The following is a 15573-nucleotide window of genomic DNA, read 5'->3' as shown; positions in this document are numbered from 1 at the left end:
ATAGGAGATGTGAGCATCAAAAGAAGTAATGTATGTGACAGCTCGGCACAGCGGTTGGCACAAAGTAAGCGCTTTGAATTATAGCCAGCCCTCCGTCTCCACAGGTCTCACCTCCGTGGATTCGGCCAACCAGGGATCAAAAATAATTTTTAAAAATTACATCCGAGCTGAACATGCCCGGGCCTGTTTTTTTTCTCGTCAGTGTTCCCTGAACAATGCAGCATGATAATATTTATATAGCGTTTACGTGGGGTTGGCTGTTACATGGAATCCAGGCGGGGTCTAAAGTACACAGGAGAATTTCAAAGGTTTTATGCAAATCCTGTGTCGAATTCTGTAAGGGACTTGGATCTGTGGGGTCCTGGAACCCAGCCCCCTTGGACACCCAGGGACAGCTATCATGCCCACGTCATCTTGATACAGTGACCACGTTTCCTGGAGCAAAAGTCCAGACACCTAGACTCGTGGAGGCGGGAGGAGTGGCCTTGGCCTTCAGGTCTGCTGGGTGGTCATCGGCAGCCTGACCCATCGCCCAGTCCCCTGGAGGGGCCTCCGAGTCGAAGACACTGCAGGCAGGTAACCAAGGCGATGACTGAGCCCCACCGTGGCCACAGGAACCCCGCTTCCCAGGTCACCGGGGAGGGCTTCTCCGAGGAGGTGACATTTGAGATGGGTCTTGAAGGTCGGGTGTGAGTGTCCCAGGCAGGTCAGAAGGGTGAGGAACATCTCAGGGAGCGGGAACAGCACCTTGGGTGCCCACAGCCTGGTGGCCGAGGGGAGCGTGGAGTATGTAGCAACGCACCCCATAAACACCGGGGCCCGGCTCTGCCGTGTCTTGCTTCGTAAAGTCTGAACTTTCTTTTCTGCATAAAAAGACCACAACAGCCAGTCCTCCCTCAGCAGGCAGGATAAAGCAACAGGACTCAGTGTCATACCCACACACAGTAGGTCTCAGTAATGCCAGCTGCCGTGATCAGTCGCCTCCTGTTAGATAGGAAGGGCGTGTGCGTTCATTTAAGTAAAGGAGACTTAAAAATTGAAACCAGTGGGCGAGTGCTGGCCGCCAGAGGCCACCTGGTGTGCGGGGGAGACTGGAGGGCCGTAGGCTTGGGTTCGATTTCTGACTTGCTGTGTGACCCTGGTCAAGTTGCCCAACCCCTCTGAGCTTCAGCTTCCATAAGAATACAGTGAGAAGGGCGAAGGCGTCCCCCGGGTGGCTGTGAGAGCTGAAGGAGCTCTTCATGTGTCCAGGGCCCTTCCGCCCCCGCCCGCCTTCCTTCCCCTCCCCAGCAGGCCCTGGTGTTCATTTACCGCCCACCCACCCCCCCAGCAACCCCGTCTCAGACCCCCATCCATCATCCTGTCCTTCGCAGAGGTTAAGTGGGTCCCCAAGCAGCGAATCCAAGCTCTCGAGGCCCCTGCTGCACAATGCTGCCCGCTGTTAGCCAGCGCCCGGCCGGCCCAAGGATTGGGTTTCCGCCGGCGGCCGGCACTGGCGGATGCCCAGAGCAGCGGCCGGCAGCAGGCAGGGGACAGAGCGGAGGAGCCGGCGTCACAGGGTCGCCCAGGCGTGAGAAAGCGCGGGGCCTCCAGGCAGGCAGCGTAGGGCCTGCAGGAGGACAGGAGGGACGTTGCTCTGAGAGTCCTGGGCAGCAGGATTTTACATTAGCAGGGTCCCCGCTCCTCCAGCCCCAGGGCCGGACAGCTGCTGCCTGAGGGTGGGTTTCACTAGAACATCCGCGGCCTTCCAGGACCTGGCCCTCCCTGGCTCCTCGGGCTTTGCCAGCCCCAGACCCGCCTTGTGGTGGGCCAGGGAGCCCCAGGCCCTCTCAGACTCCCATCACGTGTTCAGAGGACAGGCCTCGGGAAACCCGGTCCAGCTGGCCTGGGTTCAAATCCCAGCTCTGCTTTTTAGGGCTGTGTGGCATTGGGCAGATCTGCAAGCCTCTCTGGGCGAGTCTCCTCACCGGTTCAGTCTTGCAGGGCAGGCAGAGCTTCTAGCTCAGAACCTGACACCCAGGGCGGTCAGGGGTGAGAGCAGGGGTTCCCATCCCTTTCTTGAGCCAGTGCAGCGGGTGGCTTCTGGGATCAGCCAAAAAAAAAGGGTCAAATGTGGCCTTGCTCCTTACTGGCCCCAGGGCCTTGTGGGAACCTGCCTCAGTTTCCCCCTAAGTTTGCTGTGGGGCGTCGAGGGGATGACACTGATGGAGGACCTCCCCATGGGTGGCTTCTGCCAGGGCTAGCCACTCCCGAGGGGCTTTGCTTGTCAAGTTCCCCCAGTGTCTCCCTGAGTCCTCAAAGCCATGCCGGGAGCTACTGGAGCAGGGTTTGCACCCCCATCTTACAGATACGGAAGTTGAGGCTCAGAGAGGAAGGGACTTTTCCCCAAGCTGCTCCGTGACCTTGAACTTCACCTCCTGGAGGCCAACTGTTGCCTTTTCTTGGAATTTCTGATTTGGACCATGAAAATCATGCTCTGGGCCCGTCGCAGAGAGTCTGGGTTAGGCTCCAGGCTGTGGCTGGCATCTGACCGCCAGGCCTGGGTTCCAGGCAGCTCAGCCCCAGCCCAGACAGGGCAGGCCTCCCCAGCAGGCCCTGCACAGCCTCTGCCACTTGGGCCACATGCCTGGCTGTTTGCTATCTGGGTCGTGGGCTGCTGTCCTGTCTGCAGGAAAAGACCCCTGAGTGAGCTGCCGAGTGTCCATGTATTTTCAGTGTCCAACCCTCCTGCCCCAGCTGGCCCCCACCTTGAACGTCATTTTCTCTGTGTCTCAAAGGTTCTTAGGACACACCATGTCACTACCCTCCCCTGGAATCCTCCATAGCTCCCCACTGCCTATCGAGCAAGATGCCAGCCCCTCAGCCCCATGTTTGAGGCTGTCCACGTTCTTGCTGATCCTGGGCCACCACAGCTTCCCACCAAGGGCTTTGGTCCCACAGCCTGGGACACTTTGCCCAGAGCCCCCCACTGAGGGCTGGTCATTGGTTTTGCTGTGACCCAGGTGCCCTCCCCCCCTATGCCTTTGACCCTGCGGTGCCCTCTCTGTGGCCTGCCCTTCCCCTCTCTGGGATGCCTCTCCTACTTCCCTGGTCAGAGCTCTGTGCCCTGGCGCCCCACCTGGACCAGCCATCTCGCCCCCTCTCCCTGTCGTGAGTTCATGCACCAGGCACCGTCTGGGAGCTCCTGGAGGCAGGGACCCTGGTATCCGTCTGCATCTTGTGCCTGGCGCACCCTGGGTGGAGTAGGTGTCCACTGGATGACTGTGACTTTGCCAGATGGGGAGAAGTCAAGGACAGCCACCAGGGAGAAGGGAGGAGGCTCTGAGCTCCACTTTGGAAGAGACGCAGGAAGGGCCGCGCATTCCAGGGAGAACATTCTGGAAGTGTCACGTCCCTAAGGCTCAGGAAGTACAGTGCCTTCTGCAGGCAGAAGGGAAATCAGGATGGCTGGACCCTCGGGGCGTGGAAGAGAGGGGCCAGGAGGTTAGTGCTGGTCCAGTTGGCAGGGGCCTTGGACACTGGGAGCCAGGACTCTGTCCTGCAGACTTGGGTGTTAGGCTCAGTGGCGATATGACCAGACGCGGGCCTCGGGAACATCACCCAGCTCCATGTGCAGGGCCGAGGCGCCTACTGTGCGCCAGGCCCAGAGCTGAGGACACGGTGGTGAGCAGGCAGCACAACGTCACCCAGAATGAGGCCCCGGAGACAGCAGGTCTGCAGTGCTCACCCACAGGATGTCACTTAGTTCTCACAAGGACCCGTTTAGCAGATGACACCGGCTTGCTTACCCACCAGAAAGTGCCAGAGCCAGGGACAGGGCCCAGGCCATCTGCCCCGGGACCTCCCGCCCTCACAGCCTCCCGGAGGAGAGAACACACACGCACCCAGAGGCCCCACGTCCTGGTTTTGTCTGGTCTATGTTTCAGTCCGTGGCTGCAGCGACTAAAAACTCACTCAGGTGGGAGGAGGCAGAGGGAGGTTCACCGCCTGGCTCTGCCCTGTGCCCTTGTGAGGGTCGCCTTCACTCTCTGACCTCAGTTTCCTCATCTGTAAAATGGGGTTCTTAACAGCACAGACCGCAGGCTCACCTGGGCCCGGAGTAGCATTGAGAGTGTCGTGGCCAAGGCTTGCCACACCTAGGTGCCTCGTGAAAGTCCCCTTCTCACCCCCTCCCCACACGATCACATATTTATTAGCCCAGACAAATAGTGTCTGTGGCCCTGGCACATGATGGCTCGAGAGGGCGTCAGACAGAGCCGACTGGGGCAGGCTAAGGAGCTGGGGGCAGCCATCTGCCCCAGACGGAGAGCAGGGGGCCCCCACGCAGCCACCTCGTCGGCCTAGCGCTAACGACTTCAGTGTGTCTCCCCTTTTAGCTCAAATATTTCTGAAATGCACACTGCTCATTCACACGTAGCCGGAGGGCCGGGGCCTCCCCAGCCGGGCAGTCAGGGCCTCCTGATTACTTTCTTCTGTGCGGTCTCCAGGAAGGAGAGGGGGTGCCGCACAGCAGGGCCAGGGCCAAGACCGTGCGCGTGGCCCACAGCCTGGGTTCTCCCTGAGGAACGGAGGCCCGGCCCGGCTTCTGCTGGATGCTGACGTCTGGGTGCCTCACCGTCCCCTGCTGGGCATTGGGTGGTGTTCATAAGAGGGACTTACAGCAGCTAGGACCTGGGAGCTGGATGTCAGTAGGACTGGCGGGGGGGGCGGGCGCAGGGGCAAGGGAAAGAGCTGCTGGAAGGGTGGGCCGGGTTAGGGCTAGTGGCCGGCAGGGAGGAGGCAGGGGCGTCCCCTCCTCCAGGAAGTCCTCCGGGCCCCGGCTGCTCCTCCTTCCCTCTGCTCGGTTTCCACAACCCCCAGCACACCCTGCGCGTCCCCACGGTGGTCTTTGTCACGTCCGAGTGGTGATTATTTATCTGAGTACAGTTAACAGTGGCTTCCCTGCATGAGGGATTGTCACTGTCACCGTGGGGATGGGGATGGGGACATCTCCACCACTTCAGAGGCAGCTTGATGAACCCGGCCACCCCCGAGCCCAGGCCGCGAGGAGATGCCGTGTCGTCTCTGGGCGAGTTTCGTTGTAACAGTCCTGGTTTTACTTCCCTTCTTTCTTTGGCTAGTGACACTGGCTTTCCATTTACCATGGACGATTACTTTTTTCCTTTTTAAAATGTACTTAAAAAGAAAGAGGAAAAAATAATTGGAAGAAAAATAGTAAGTGGACCATGGTCCAGGATGTAGGTGAGAGGGCCCTGGTCCTGTCGTCTACGGGAGGCTAGAGGCTGGGAGTCCAAGCCCCGTGGATAGGAGCAGGGACCTACTATGTGCCAAGCCCTGAGCTGCTCGGGGACCCCAGCACCTGCCCTTCAGGGTCACAGACACCATTGGAAGAGAATAGTAGCTGTGGACAGTTGCCACCCAGGACACCTGCAGTTTTGAGGACCCCCTGAAGCACCAGTGGCTGCAGGGCTTTGGGCTGGGGTGGATCCCAGAGGACTTCTAGGTGGAAGTGACCTGAGTTGGCACTTCACAGATGAGGAGCGTCAGGGCAGGCAAAGAAGGCGTGGAGGGGAGGGGGTCAGAGGAACAGCACCCGCGGGGTTGGGGCCAGAGGCCCCACACAGCGCATGCACCTGGAGGGCGGCTGCAGACGGAATGGGTGGTGCCCTTGGGCAGTTCCTCAGCTTTGGCAGGACTGTTTGTCCATCTGTGAAATGGGACCGTAGCAAGCAGCTCTCAGCTTTGCTGTGCAGATGTTGGCGAGTTTCTGGCTCTTAATGGGGTGTCAGTGGCTGTGAGGTCCCTCCCTCTGCAGATTTTTGGAACTGGAGGGAGATGTCTGGGTGTTATGGGAGGAGGAAATGCTGGGGACCGGGGCGGCTCGGCTTCCTGAACCCACCTAGGTTCCTGGGCAAGATCGACTCCAGATTCCCCACGGGATGGAGTTTGGCTTGAGCCTGGTTTGAGGAGAACAAAGAAGAAACTTGGGGCGTCTCCGGCGAGCAGCTCAGAGGCCGGGACGGCCCCTCCTCACAGCCTGTGGCCGCCGTGCGGAGGCTGATGTTTGTCAGATGTTGGCCATGGCCTGGGGACGGGAGGCCAGGCAGGCTGAGCCAGGGGCTCTGGGACCTGCCTTCGATTTCAGGGCCCACTTAATGAGCCCAAAGGAAGTGGCGTGTGGGCAGACACTGGGTGGACCAGAAAGCACTGCGCCCCACCTAAAAATAACAACCCACGGAGTGAGGACGGAGCTGTGCGGGCTCCGAGCTGCCGCTCTCTGCCTGTGATCAGCCTGCACACCCGCGCTGGGCACGCGTGTCCGCCATTTTGCAGGCAGGGACGCTGAGGCTGAGGAGGCCCCAAGGTGCCAAGGCAAGGAAGTGGGAGACGGCGCAGACGTCAGCTCCCCCTGACCTCCAGGCCCGGTCCATGAGCCCGGCCTCCCTGCCTTTGGCGCAGACAGAGGGAGCCATCAAGACTGAAGTGTGCGGGGCCAAGGGGACACTGCCCCAGCCCAGTGGTGGTGACACAGAGCCAGGTTCTAGTTCCACAAACTTCACAGGCCCTCCCAGGCCCTTCCTGCTGGTGACCCAGGGGTCTGTCCCTCTGAGCATCTCCCGTGTCCCTCCCCAGGGATTCTGGGGAGCCCAGGTTTGGGCGTGACTTTTAGTGGGTGTCTCTGGCCGGTCATTTGCTCCCCCTGGGCCTGAGTTTCCACCCTCAGAATGAGGCCGTCAGTTCCCAGCCCTCCTTCTCTGGGCCACGGAAACTTCCAGCGCTCCTGCTCTGGGTCAGCCCAGGAATCCCGCCAAGGGGTGTGGGCCACCTGCTCGGGGGCTCGCCTCCACCCCCCCACGGCCCCTTTCTGTCCCAGGCGGAGTCTCCTCTCCCTGCTCCGCACGGCTCCCAGCAGCTGTTCCTCGGGCCCAGGCCAAGAGCCCGGCTTGGCGCGTCTCTGGCTGAGGCTCTGGCTGAGGCCGATGAGAGAAAACAGGTTAAAAGTTCAGCCCTTGTTCTCTCCAGGAAGAAAAATCTGTAGCATTTGGAGTGTGAAAAGAAACCCTTTTTTTCGGTTCCAAAGCTGCATAATAGAACTTCCCTCCAATTTGTCATCAAAAAGATGCCCTTGGCACCGGCTCCACAGTCCCTGGCACCTCCCGCCCTGCCAACCCCTCCCCACGGTGGCCCCCCCGTGCAAAGGGACGCAGTGGCCACAAACAGAACCACAGGTGGTCCTGGGGACGCCTCTGCATCCTGTCTTGTCAGCTTAGGGGTCTGACTGGGGTCACCTCTAGCCTGATGCCTCCTCCCTCCCCATCCTCGGTTCCCATCGGTGACAAAGTTCACACCCTCGTGACCTCCCACTGAGACCTTCTCAGTGACCTGAACCTGGACACCGTGCCCGAAACTCCAGGCCCCAGTGCCTCCAGACCATCAGACTCATTGTCTTAGGTGCCTAGAAATGTACAGGGTGCAGGCAGGACGTCACTTCCCACCCTGCCACCAACTCCTATGTGATCTTTGGGAAGTCCCTCCCACCCTGTGCCTCAGCTGCCCAGGGCTGGACAGGGCTAGCCTCTCAGATGGTCAGGGTTCGTCTCCTGGGGCACCGCGGTGAGCAGCACTGTGTGGCCGCAGAGGGCAGGATCGTGCCTGGCACTGGAGCGCGGCAGAGCGTGTGCCTCCTAGCTATGGTCAGTGAGCTGGGTGACATGGAAGGTCCCACTGTGACCTTCTCAGTCTCTCTGCTTACTGTCTGGGAGCCTTTTCATTCAGGCCTCATCGCCACTACCAGGCTGTGAACCCCTCCTTCGTAGGGTTGGCCTTTAGCTGGTTTCCCTCTGGGGGGTGCCCCGCACGGTGCCTGGCACATGGGCTTTTGGGATCTAGTTGTTGAGTCAATGCTTGAAAGGGGTCGATTTAAATCCGTTCGATTCAATTCACAAAGTGTTCTGAGGGCTGCGGGTGAGCTCAGGGGCAGAGCGCTGCCTAGCACACGAGGCCCTGGGTTCCCGAGGCCTGAGGAGGTAGCATCCCAGGTCCTGGAGCAGCAGCGGGCGTCCCTGTGAGGGTGTGTGGGCCAGAGAGTGAGGAGGGGCGGCAGGAGGGGCCAGTGCATTTTTGAGAATTTGAAGATGCAAGCCGAAAAGTGCACAGATACCCAAATCTGGCGTCAAAGTGAAAGGCTTCGGTGATGGATTTCCTGGAACCCATCCAGGAGACCCCGTCCCGGCTCTTGCCTGCCCGGGTCAACCGAAATGAGGGAAGGACAGACCTCGTTAGAGGAGATGGGCCGTGGGGATGGGGAGGAGGCTAACCATTAAGTTGCGCCTAGAGGCGCGGAACCCTAGAGGGGATGATTGGCCAGGTGTGGGAGGAGGTGGGGCCACGGGGGAGGAGATGGGTCCCAAGGGAGGGCTGTCCACTGACTGGGGCAGTGGAAGTGGGCGGGGCTCTGTAGGAAGGACCTCGAGGGGAGGAGTCTTAGACCCCCCCATAGAGTGAGTGACTTTGCTGGTGGGCGGGGCGGGGCCATGACTCCTTGCTCTCCCCACAGAAACGCTGATGGACTCCACTACGGCGACGGCAGAGCTGGGCTGGATGGTGCATCCCCCATCAGGGGTGAGTCCGTGGTCCCCCAACCCTACTGGGTTCCCCCATGCTGTCTCGGGCTCGGTTGCAGGACCTGAGTGCCCCTTCACATTCCAGCCCCTCTCCCCTCTTCAGGGCCCAGAGCCAGGCTGCTCATGTCCCACCCTCCCAATCCCCTACCATTGATGGAGCGCCCGTTACCATGACAACCGGCTGGATGCGTTCAGCCTTTATCCCACGGAATCCTCCAGGCGAGGCTGAGAAGTAGATACTCACACAACCCCCATTTCAGATGAGAAAAGTGAGCTCTCACTGCCCAAGGACGCTCTGTGTCGCGAGGTGTGGGGCACCTGTGCACACGTCGCCTCCAGTCCCTTTTAGCTGAGCTCAGAGCCACCTGCCCAGGACCCTGCGGCTAACAAGTGCAGGGGCTCAGGTTTGTTTTATTTGGTGCTGGGGATGGAACCCAGGGCCTGTGCTTGCTGGGCACACACTCCACGCTGAGCTGCACCCCAGGGCTCAGGTTTGTATCCAGGGCTGTGACCTGTCTCTCTCTGGCCCCTTCCTGGGTCCCCATCACACCAGGACTCTCTGGGTCTGGGCATCGTATTTCCTTGGGTGGAGACTGTGCCTCTGCCGTGAGGTTCCCGAGGGCAAGATCTCCAGTTCTTTCTCCCCAGCACCTGCGCAGAGGGAGAAGCTATGGGGTCAGACACTCCCAAGACGCTGTCCCAATGCCACCTGCCAGGTCTGAGCTTTGGTTTCCTCATCTATGAAGTGGTCCTAATGATGCTGTTGTGAGATTTTCCTGCAAAGTGTCTAACACAGAGCTTGGCCTAGGTTGGTCCCCGAGAGAGAGTGGCTGTACTAATTATCACTGTCGTCATTGTCATCTCATCCATTTTAATGTTCATTTCCCCTCCCCTGGTTTCTGGGGGAGGACCCTAGACGCCACAGCCCAGCCCTGCCCTCCCCCCACCCTCCAGGGACTCAGCTGCGGCCCCAGGGAACTGTCCCCCCTCTACCCCCAGGCCTGCGCTCTCAATAGGCAGGGCCCCAGGGTCAGGCCTCTTTCTGTGGCTCTTTCTTGTCACCAATTTTCCATCTGCGAAGGCCGCTGGGCCCAGCGGCCCCACCCTGCCAGTAATGAGGCCAGGCTGGGCTGCAGGGCCCCCGGACGCAATTATTTGGGGTGTTTGGGCTGCAGGGCCTCCGCATGTTAATTAGAGAGAGGGGAGAAAGGCAGAGTGCTCTAATTAAGTGCTCTAATTAAGTTCTGAAGAAGAGCAGCAGTTGTAACAAGGGGCTGACTTTGTCACATGGTGCCACCAAAAAAAAAAAAAAAAATTAAATGCAATGTAGGGAGCGTCAGGGTCGCCATTGGAGTAGAGGCCAGGCCAGCAAGCCTCCCTAGGCCCGCATGTCTTGCTCTCCCCAGGCCACAGCCTTCACTCTGCCCTGCAAGGACTTGGCCAGAGAATCTGTGCAGCAAAAAGACAAAGAATACCCACTGGAGGGTGACGTCCCTGTCACCTGCCATTCCCACAGTCACATTTGGCAGTTGGGGAAATCGAGGCCCAGGGAGAGGAAGGGATTGCCCAGGGCCTGCATCAGGCCCGCAGGCTGTGTCCCGGGCAGCCTAAGCTAGCATATCTGGTCTATGTGACCTGGGTCAAGTGAGGTTGCTGGCCCTGTACATGTGCAAATCATGGCCAAGAAATAAGACTGTGAGGACACAGGTGCTGGGTCTGGCCAGGAAGCCAGGAGGACTCTGCCGTAGGGTCCCAGGTGAAGCCAAGGGCACAGGAGAAGAGAGCAGAGGCGGCTGCCCCTAGTAAGCTCCCACCCGCTGCAGAGGCCCTGCCCCCATGTCCCCAAAAGCCCAAGGGAGAGTAGATGAACTCAAACCCAGGCACCAGGGGACAGTCTGCGGCAGAGAGGTCAAGGAAAGGTGCTCAGGCCGGGGTGTGGCCCAGTGACAGCTAAGCCTGAGGCCCTGGGCCGACTGCCTCCCAGTACCCAAGTCCAAACAAAACCAAGGAGGCTCAGCCGCGGTCCAGCTCAGCCTGAGAGTGCATGGAGATGACCCACCCTGGGTCACAGAGGCCAGCCCTGTGTCGTTCAGGCGGGGTCCCAGGCAGGGAGGGCGGGAGAGCCCCGAAAGGCACCTGACAGCAGCCTGAGCTCCCAGGAGACCTAGCAGCTGAGAGCCCAGAGGGGAGCTGCTCTCCTAGGAAGGACTCTGACTTCCGGGTCCCCGAGGCAGCCAGGGGGGCCGTCTTTCCCATCAGACTAGGAGTCCCCAGAGGCAAGGACTTATCTCCCTGGTCAGGCAGGGAGCTCCCAGAGGGCAGAAGGTCCGCCTCCCCATCACACTGGAAGCTCCCATCAGGAAGCTTGCTCTCGCAGGGACCCCGAAGGACAGGGACCTCCCAATTTTCCCTTCCAAGTGGCCACTTCCTGAGATCAGGGTTCAGGTCTTCTTTATCAGATAGTGAGCCACACCACCCATGTCACCTGGGGGAGTGCCACGCCGCACGCCCTTCCCACTGAATTGTGTGTGGCTCTGACCAGCGGGGGGTTCCTTAGAGTCCGGGCTCTGTTGCTCCCCTCCGATTGGGAATTTCCTCCATCTCAGACTGGAGGAGCCCAAAGGCAGAGTCTGGGTCCCCACGTGGGTGTTCGCAGGGGCTGAGCCCTCCTTCCCCCTCCTGACTGGCATCTCCCCCGCAGTGGGAAGAGGTGAGCGGCTACGACGAGAACATGAACACCATCCGGACGTACCAGGTGTGCAACGTCTTTGAGTCGAGCCAGAACAACTGGCTGCGGACCAAGTTCATCCGGCGCCGCGGCGCCCACCGCATCCACGTGGAGATGAAGTTCTCCGTGCGCGACTGCAGCAGCATCCCCAGCGTGCCCGGCTCCTGCAAGGAGACCTTCAACCTCTACTACTACGAGGCTGACTTTGACTCAGCCACCAAGACCTTCCCCAACTGGATGGAGAATCCCTGGGTGAAGGTGGATACCATTGCCGCCGATGAGAGCTTCTCCCAGGTGGACCTGGGTGGCCGGGTCATGAAGATCAACACCGAGGTGCGCAGCTTCGGGCCCGTGTCCCGCAATGGCTTCTACCTGGCCTTCCAGGACTACGGCGGCTGCATGTCCCTCATTGCTGTGCGCGTCTTCTACCGCAAGTGCCCCCGCGTCATCCAGAACGGCGCCATCTTCCAGGAGACCCTGTCAGGGGCCGAGAGCACATCGCTGGTGGCTGCCCGGGGCAGCTGCATTGCCAACGCGGAGGAGGTGGACGTGCCCATCAAGCTCTACTGCAACGGGGACGGCGAGTGGCTGGTGCCCATCGGCCGCTGCATGTGCAAAGCGGGCTTCGAGGCCGTGGAGAACGGCACCGTCTGCCGAGGTAAGAGCCGCGGCAGGGGGGCCCTGCGAGGCAGGGAGTTGGAGTTGGGCAGTCGGGGCCCAGGCTGGCCAGGGCAAAGGCCTGGAGCTGAGCCTCGGGCTCTCTATGGTGGGTTTCCAAACCCCCCGGCTTTGCCCAGACAGCACTTCCAGAACCACGGTCCAGGCGCAGATCACAGGAGGATGCCCTGCGACGTGGGCTGGTGGGAAGATGGGGGCCTTTCGTTTTAATTACTATGTGATGATTTATGGTGGTCAATGGTGTTTCTTTTTCTTCACTGCAAAAGTGACACAGTTTCTCGTTTAAGAAAATGAATGTCATGCTAGATGCCATCTAGAAGTTAAGGAGGGGTCGGCTATTGAGCTTTTGCTCTATCAGTCAGTATAGTCCGGGCGAAGGTGACGCGACAAAACAGAAAGTGTGTTTCTCACTCAGTGCTGCACATGCATCATGGATCAGCTTGAGACTCCTCCCTCTGAAGCCACTGTGAGGAATGTCACCATCATTAGTACCAAAGGAGGGCCCGTGTAACACATTACATCCGACTCGGAGGCTGCCACCTAGAGTGGCCGAGCCTCACTTCTCTGCTCATCCCAGTGGCCAAAGCAGGCCCTGTGATCACTCACGATTTCCACTCTCACTGTGAACTGGGCCTTGTGACCACTTTGTATGACGCACTGGAAGGTTCTCTGTTCTCTGAAGAAACCTTAGAGGGGTCATGCAGAGGGTCAGTGGGGGATCTGGGATTCGCACCAGGGAGTGCTCCAAAGCCAGCCCTCTTAACCAGGCTCCTAGTTAAGGAAACACGGTGAGTAGCAGCAGCACAGGTGGTGATCAGTTGGTGCCAAGGGTTGGTGACGTCTGTCATCAGCTCGACATGGCGGTCATAGGTCGCGGAGGTGGAGGGGCATGGCCTCCCGTTGGCGGGCTAGGCCACGCTTTTCCACTGAGCAGATCCATGGATTTGGCTTTATATCCTTGGAAAGAACAAACCTTGGGAGATAACAGGGTGGGAGGTGCACACCAGAAACCAGTCAGTGTTGGTTTATTCAGTCATCAAACCTTCACGGGCCTGCTCTGTGTTGGACCTTGTCCTGCGCATCAGGTAATGCAGAGAAGAACCCAGCTGCGGCCGTCCCCTGGAGCGCTCAGTCCCTGGGGGACACGGACCTGTAAATGGACACGGTTTGAGGCATTAGACTTGTTTTAATAGGAACCGTTTAGGCTGCAATGGGCACAGAAAGTGACAGAAGGCTGCACAGCGGAGGTGCCATTGGCGCCGTCTCGGGGGGAGCTCTGTTGGTAGGTGGCCCAGGACTTCTGGAGGGCGGAGCGGCATGAATGCGTCTTCCGATGTGAAGCAGCTTGGCCCGAGAGGGGGCCTGCTTGGGTACAGCCAGAGCCAAAAGCTGGAGATATAGAAAGAGCTGCGTCCAGAGCGGGGCTCAGACGGGGCGGCGGGCGCGTCCTCGACTGCTGCTGAGGTAATCACCCCAGGACTCGGCTGAGCAAACCAACCCAGCATCCGTCTCACCGTTTCCCGGATCAGCCATCCAGGGGGGGCTTGGACTGTACCTCTCTGTTGACTGGGGACTGTGGTGTCATTTGCAGGCTTCATGGGAAGGGTCTGCTCCCCTGCTCCCAAAGGTCGGTCACAGGGCCACCTTAGAGGTGCCCTCCTGGCCAGTGGGGAGGGTTCTGGAGGATGCCCGGCAGGCTGGGCCCAGCCCTGGCTCCCTTCTGCTCCTTATTCCCCTGGACTCACCAGCTCACCTAAGGCCCAGCTGCTGGGCATGCGTGGGGGCCAGTCAGGGTGTGATCCAGCTGCTGATGTGGCCTGTGGGCAGCCACCCAGATGTAGGGCTGCTCCAGCCCACATCCGCAGACGCTGGCCTGGCGATCAGGATCGGGAGGAGGGGCAGCAACAGCCCTCGTCGGAGGGCCACCCAGTACATTCTCACGCCCCTGCTCCGGGATCCTCTGCTCTTACTGTGGACTGGCATCATTTGGAAAGTTGGCAGAATCGCGGGTTCCCGGGTCTGGCTCGGACCTCTTCCCCAGGACTGGTCACAGGGCTCCCAGGCACCCGGGCTTGGGCTTTTGCAACCGAGCAGCCCCCATGATTCTGAACCAGGACCTTGAGCTCAGATGGGCTCGGAGATGACAGATCTTGGCCAGACCAAGCTGGGGCTCAAGGCCCAGGGGACGACCCCAAGCCCAGCCCCACCCTGCCCCAGGGAGCATCCACCCTGAGGGTAGGGGGTCAGAATCTGGAGGGTGTACTCCAGAAAGATCCATTTAATATTCCGACATCATCTGATCAGAAAAGTTCCATTGCTTTGCTCGTTTATTAGTACAGAACATAAGACTGGACGGAGTCCTGGGGGGATGAGTCGGGGAGGCCCCCTAGCAAGTGGCCACCACCCCGGGGGCAGGCAGCAGTGGCTAACAAAGGGTCCTACTTCCCAGCACAGTGAGTTTACAAAGCTAAGCTGGTTCACTCCCACCCACTGTCTGTGGTGCCCACTGTGTGCAGAGCACAGTGAGAGAAGCCAGCCATTCAACAAGCATGTATTAAGTACCTACTGTTTGCCATTTAGCCCTCTGACCAATGTGTGTTGAGGACCTACTGTGTAGCAGACACATGCTGGGACAACAGAAATGACCAAAATAGACACGCTCACTCCCCCTGGAGTTCTTAGTCTGGATGGGGGACTCCAAGGGGAAATGTTAACGAACAATCAATAAACCAGTCCCAGCCGGTCCTGAGTGCCTGGAGACCCTGTGTGACAGGAGGACCTGCTGTAGGAAAGAAAGGTGGGCTTCGAGCTGGTGGGGCTGCTCTGTGGGACCCAGGAGGACCGTCCCCAGCAGAGGGTCCCTGAGAAACCCGAGACTCAGGGTCAGTGGCTCCTGGGTGAGCTGGGCACTCAGACAGGGGGGACAGGGCTGGGCATGGTCCTGCCAGAGCACTTTGAGAGGATGAGGAAGAAGGTGTCCTTGCCTGGGGGTCTCAGGCGTGGGGGTGGGGGGGTGGCACGAAAGCTGGGAAGAGTGAGTGGAGTTGGGGGGCGGAGGGGCAGGTTGTTGGGGAATGAGGCCCTGCCCTGTGACGGTGCCGGGCACTCTGACGGAGGCCCGTGCTTTGTCCCCACCCTTTATAACTGTCCCCTCTTCCTGCGTCTGGTCCCATTGTATCGACCGGGGGATCTGAGCCTGGGATGGCCGTTACACCTGCCAGGTGAGGACACCAGGACTCCCTTCGAAAGACCTCAGTCCCCTCCGCTTCCCCTGTGACAGTCCCTAGCCTCCTTGGGATCACACCCCAGGGCCTCCCGCCAGCTGTGTTGGGGGGGGGGTTCCTGGAGTTCCCCCCTGCAGCCCCCACCCACCGCCTGTTCCTGACTTTCTCTGGTCACTACTGGCTGGATCAGGAAGGGCCGCTGCCTGTCCCCGGGCTGTCTGTCGCTCCATCCCTGTTTCCTGGCAGCCCTGCTTCCCCTGCTCAGCGGGAGCCCCCCCAGCCACCTCAGGGGGCCCTGCCCTCCTTCACCCCCGTGCCC

The 15573-nt window shown here is 59.9% G+C and overlaps 1 protein-coding gene across 2 annotated transcripts in view; it reads left to right on the top strand.

Moving 5' to 3' along the window:
• The first annotated feature begins 474 nt into the window (after positions 1 to 474).
• Ephb2 (EPH receptor B2) overlaps positions 475 to 15573 on the top strand; it is a 110637-nt gene continuing 95538 nt past the window's right edge. For both annotated transcript variants that reach the window (XM_048816105.1, XM_048816102.1), the window contains exons 1-3: positions 475 to 576; positions 8558 to 8622; positions 11326 to 12010. In XM_048816105.1, coding sequence (XP_048672062.1) covers positions 8566 to 8622; positions 11326 to 12010 — 742 coding nt within the window. In that variant the 5' untranslated portion in view covers positions 475 to 576; positions 8558 to 8565. The remainder of the gene's footprint in view (positions 577 to 8557; positions 8623 to 11325; positions 12011 to 15573) is intronic.

Source organism: Marmota marmota, unplaced genomic scaffold (assembly GCF_001458135.2).
Source record: "Marmota marmota marmota unplaced genomic scaffold, marMar, whole genome shotgun sequence".
In the NCBI taxonomy this organism is placed as follows: domain Eukaryota; kingdom Metazoa; phylum Chordata; class Mammalia; order Rodentia; family Sciuridae; genus Marmota; species Marmota marmota.
The sequence above is the reverse complement of the archived record's forward strand: the minus strand, read 5'-3'. Positions and strand labels throughout refer to the sequence as shown.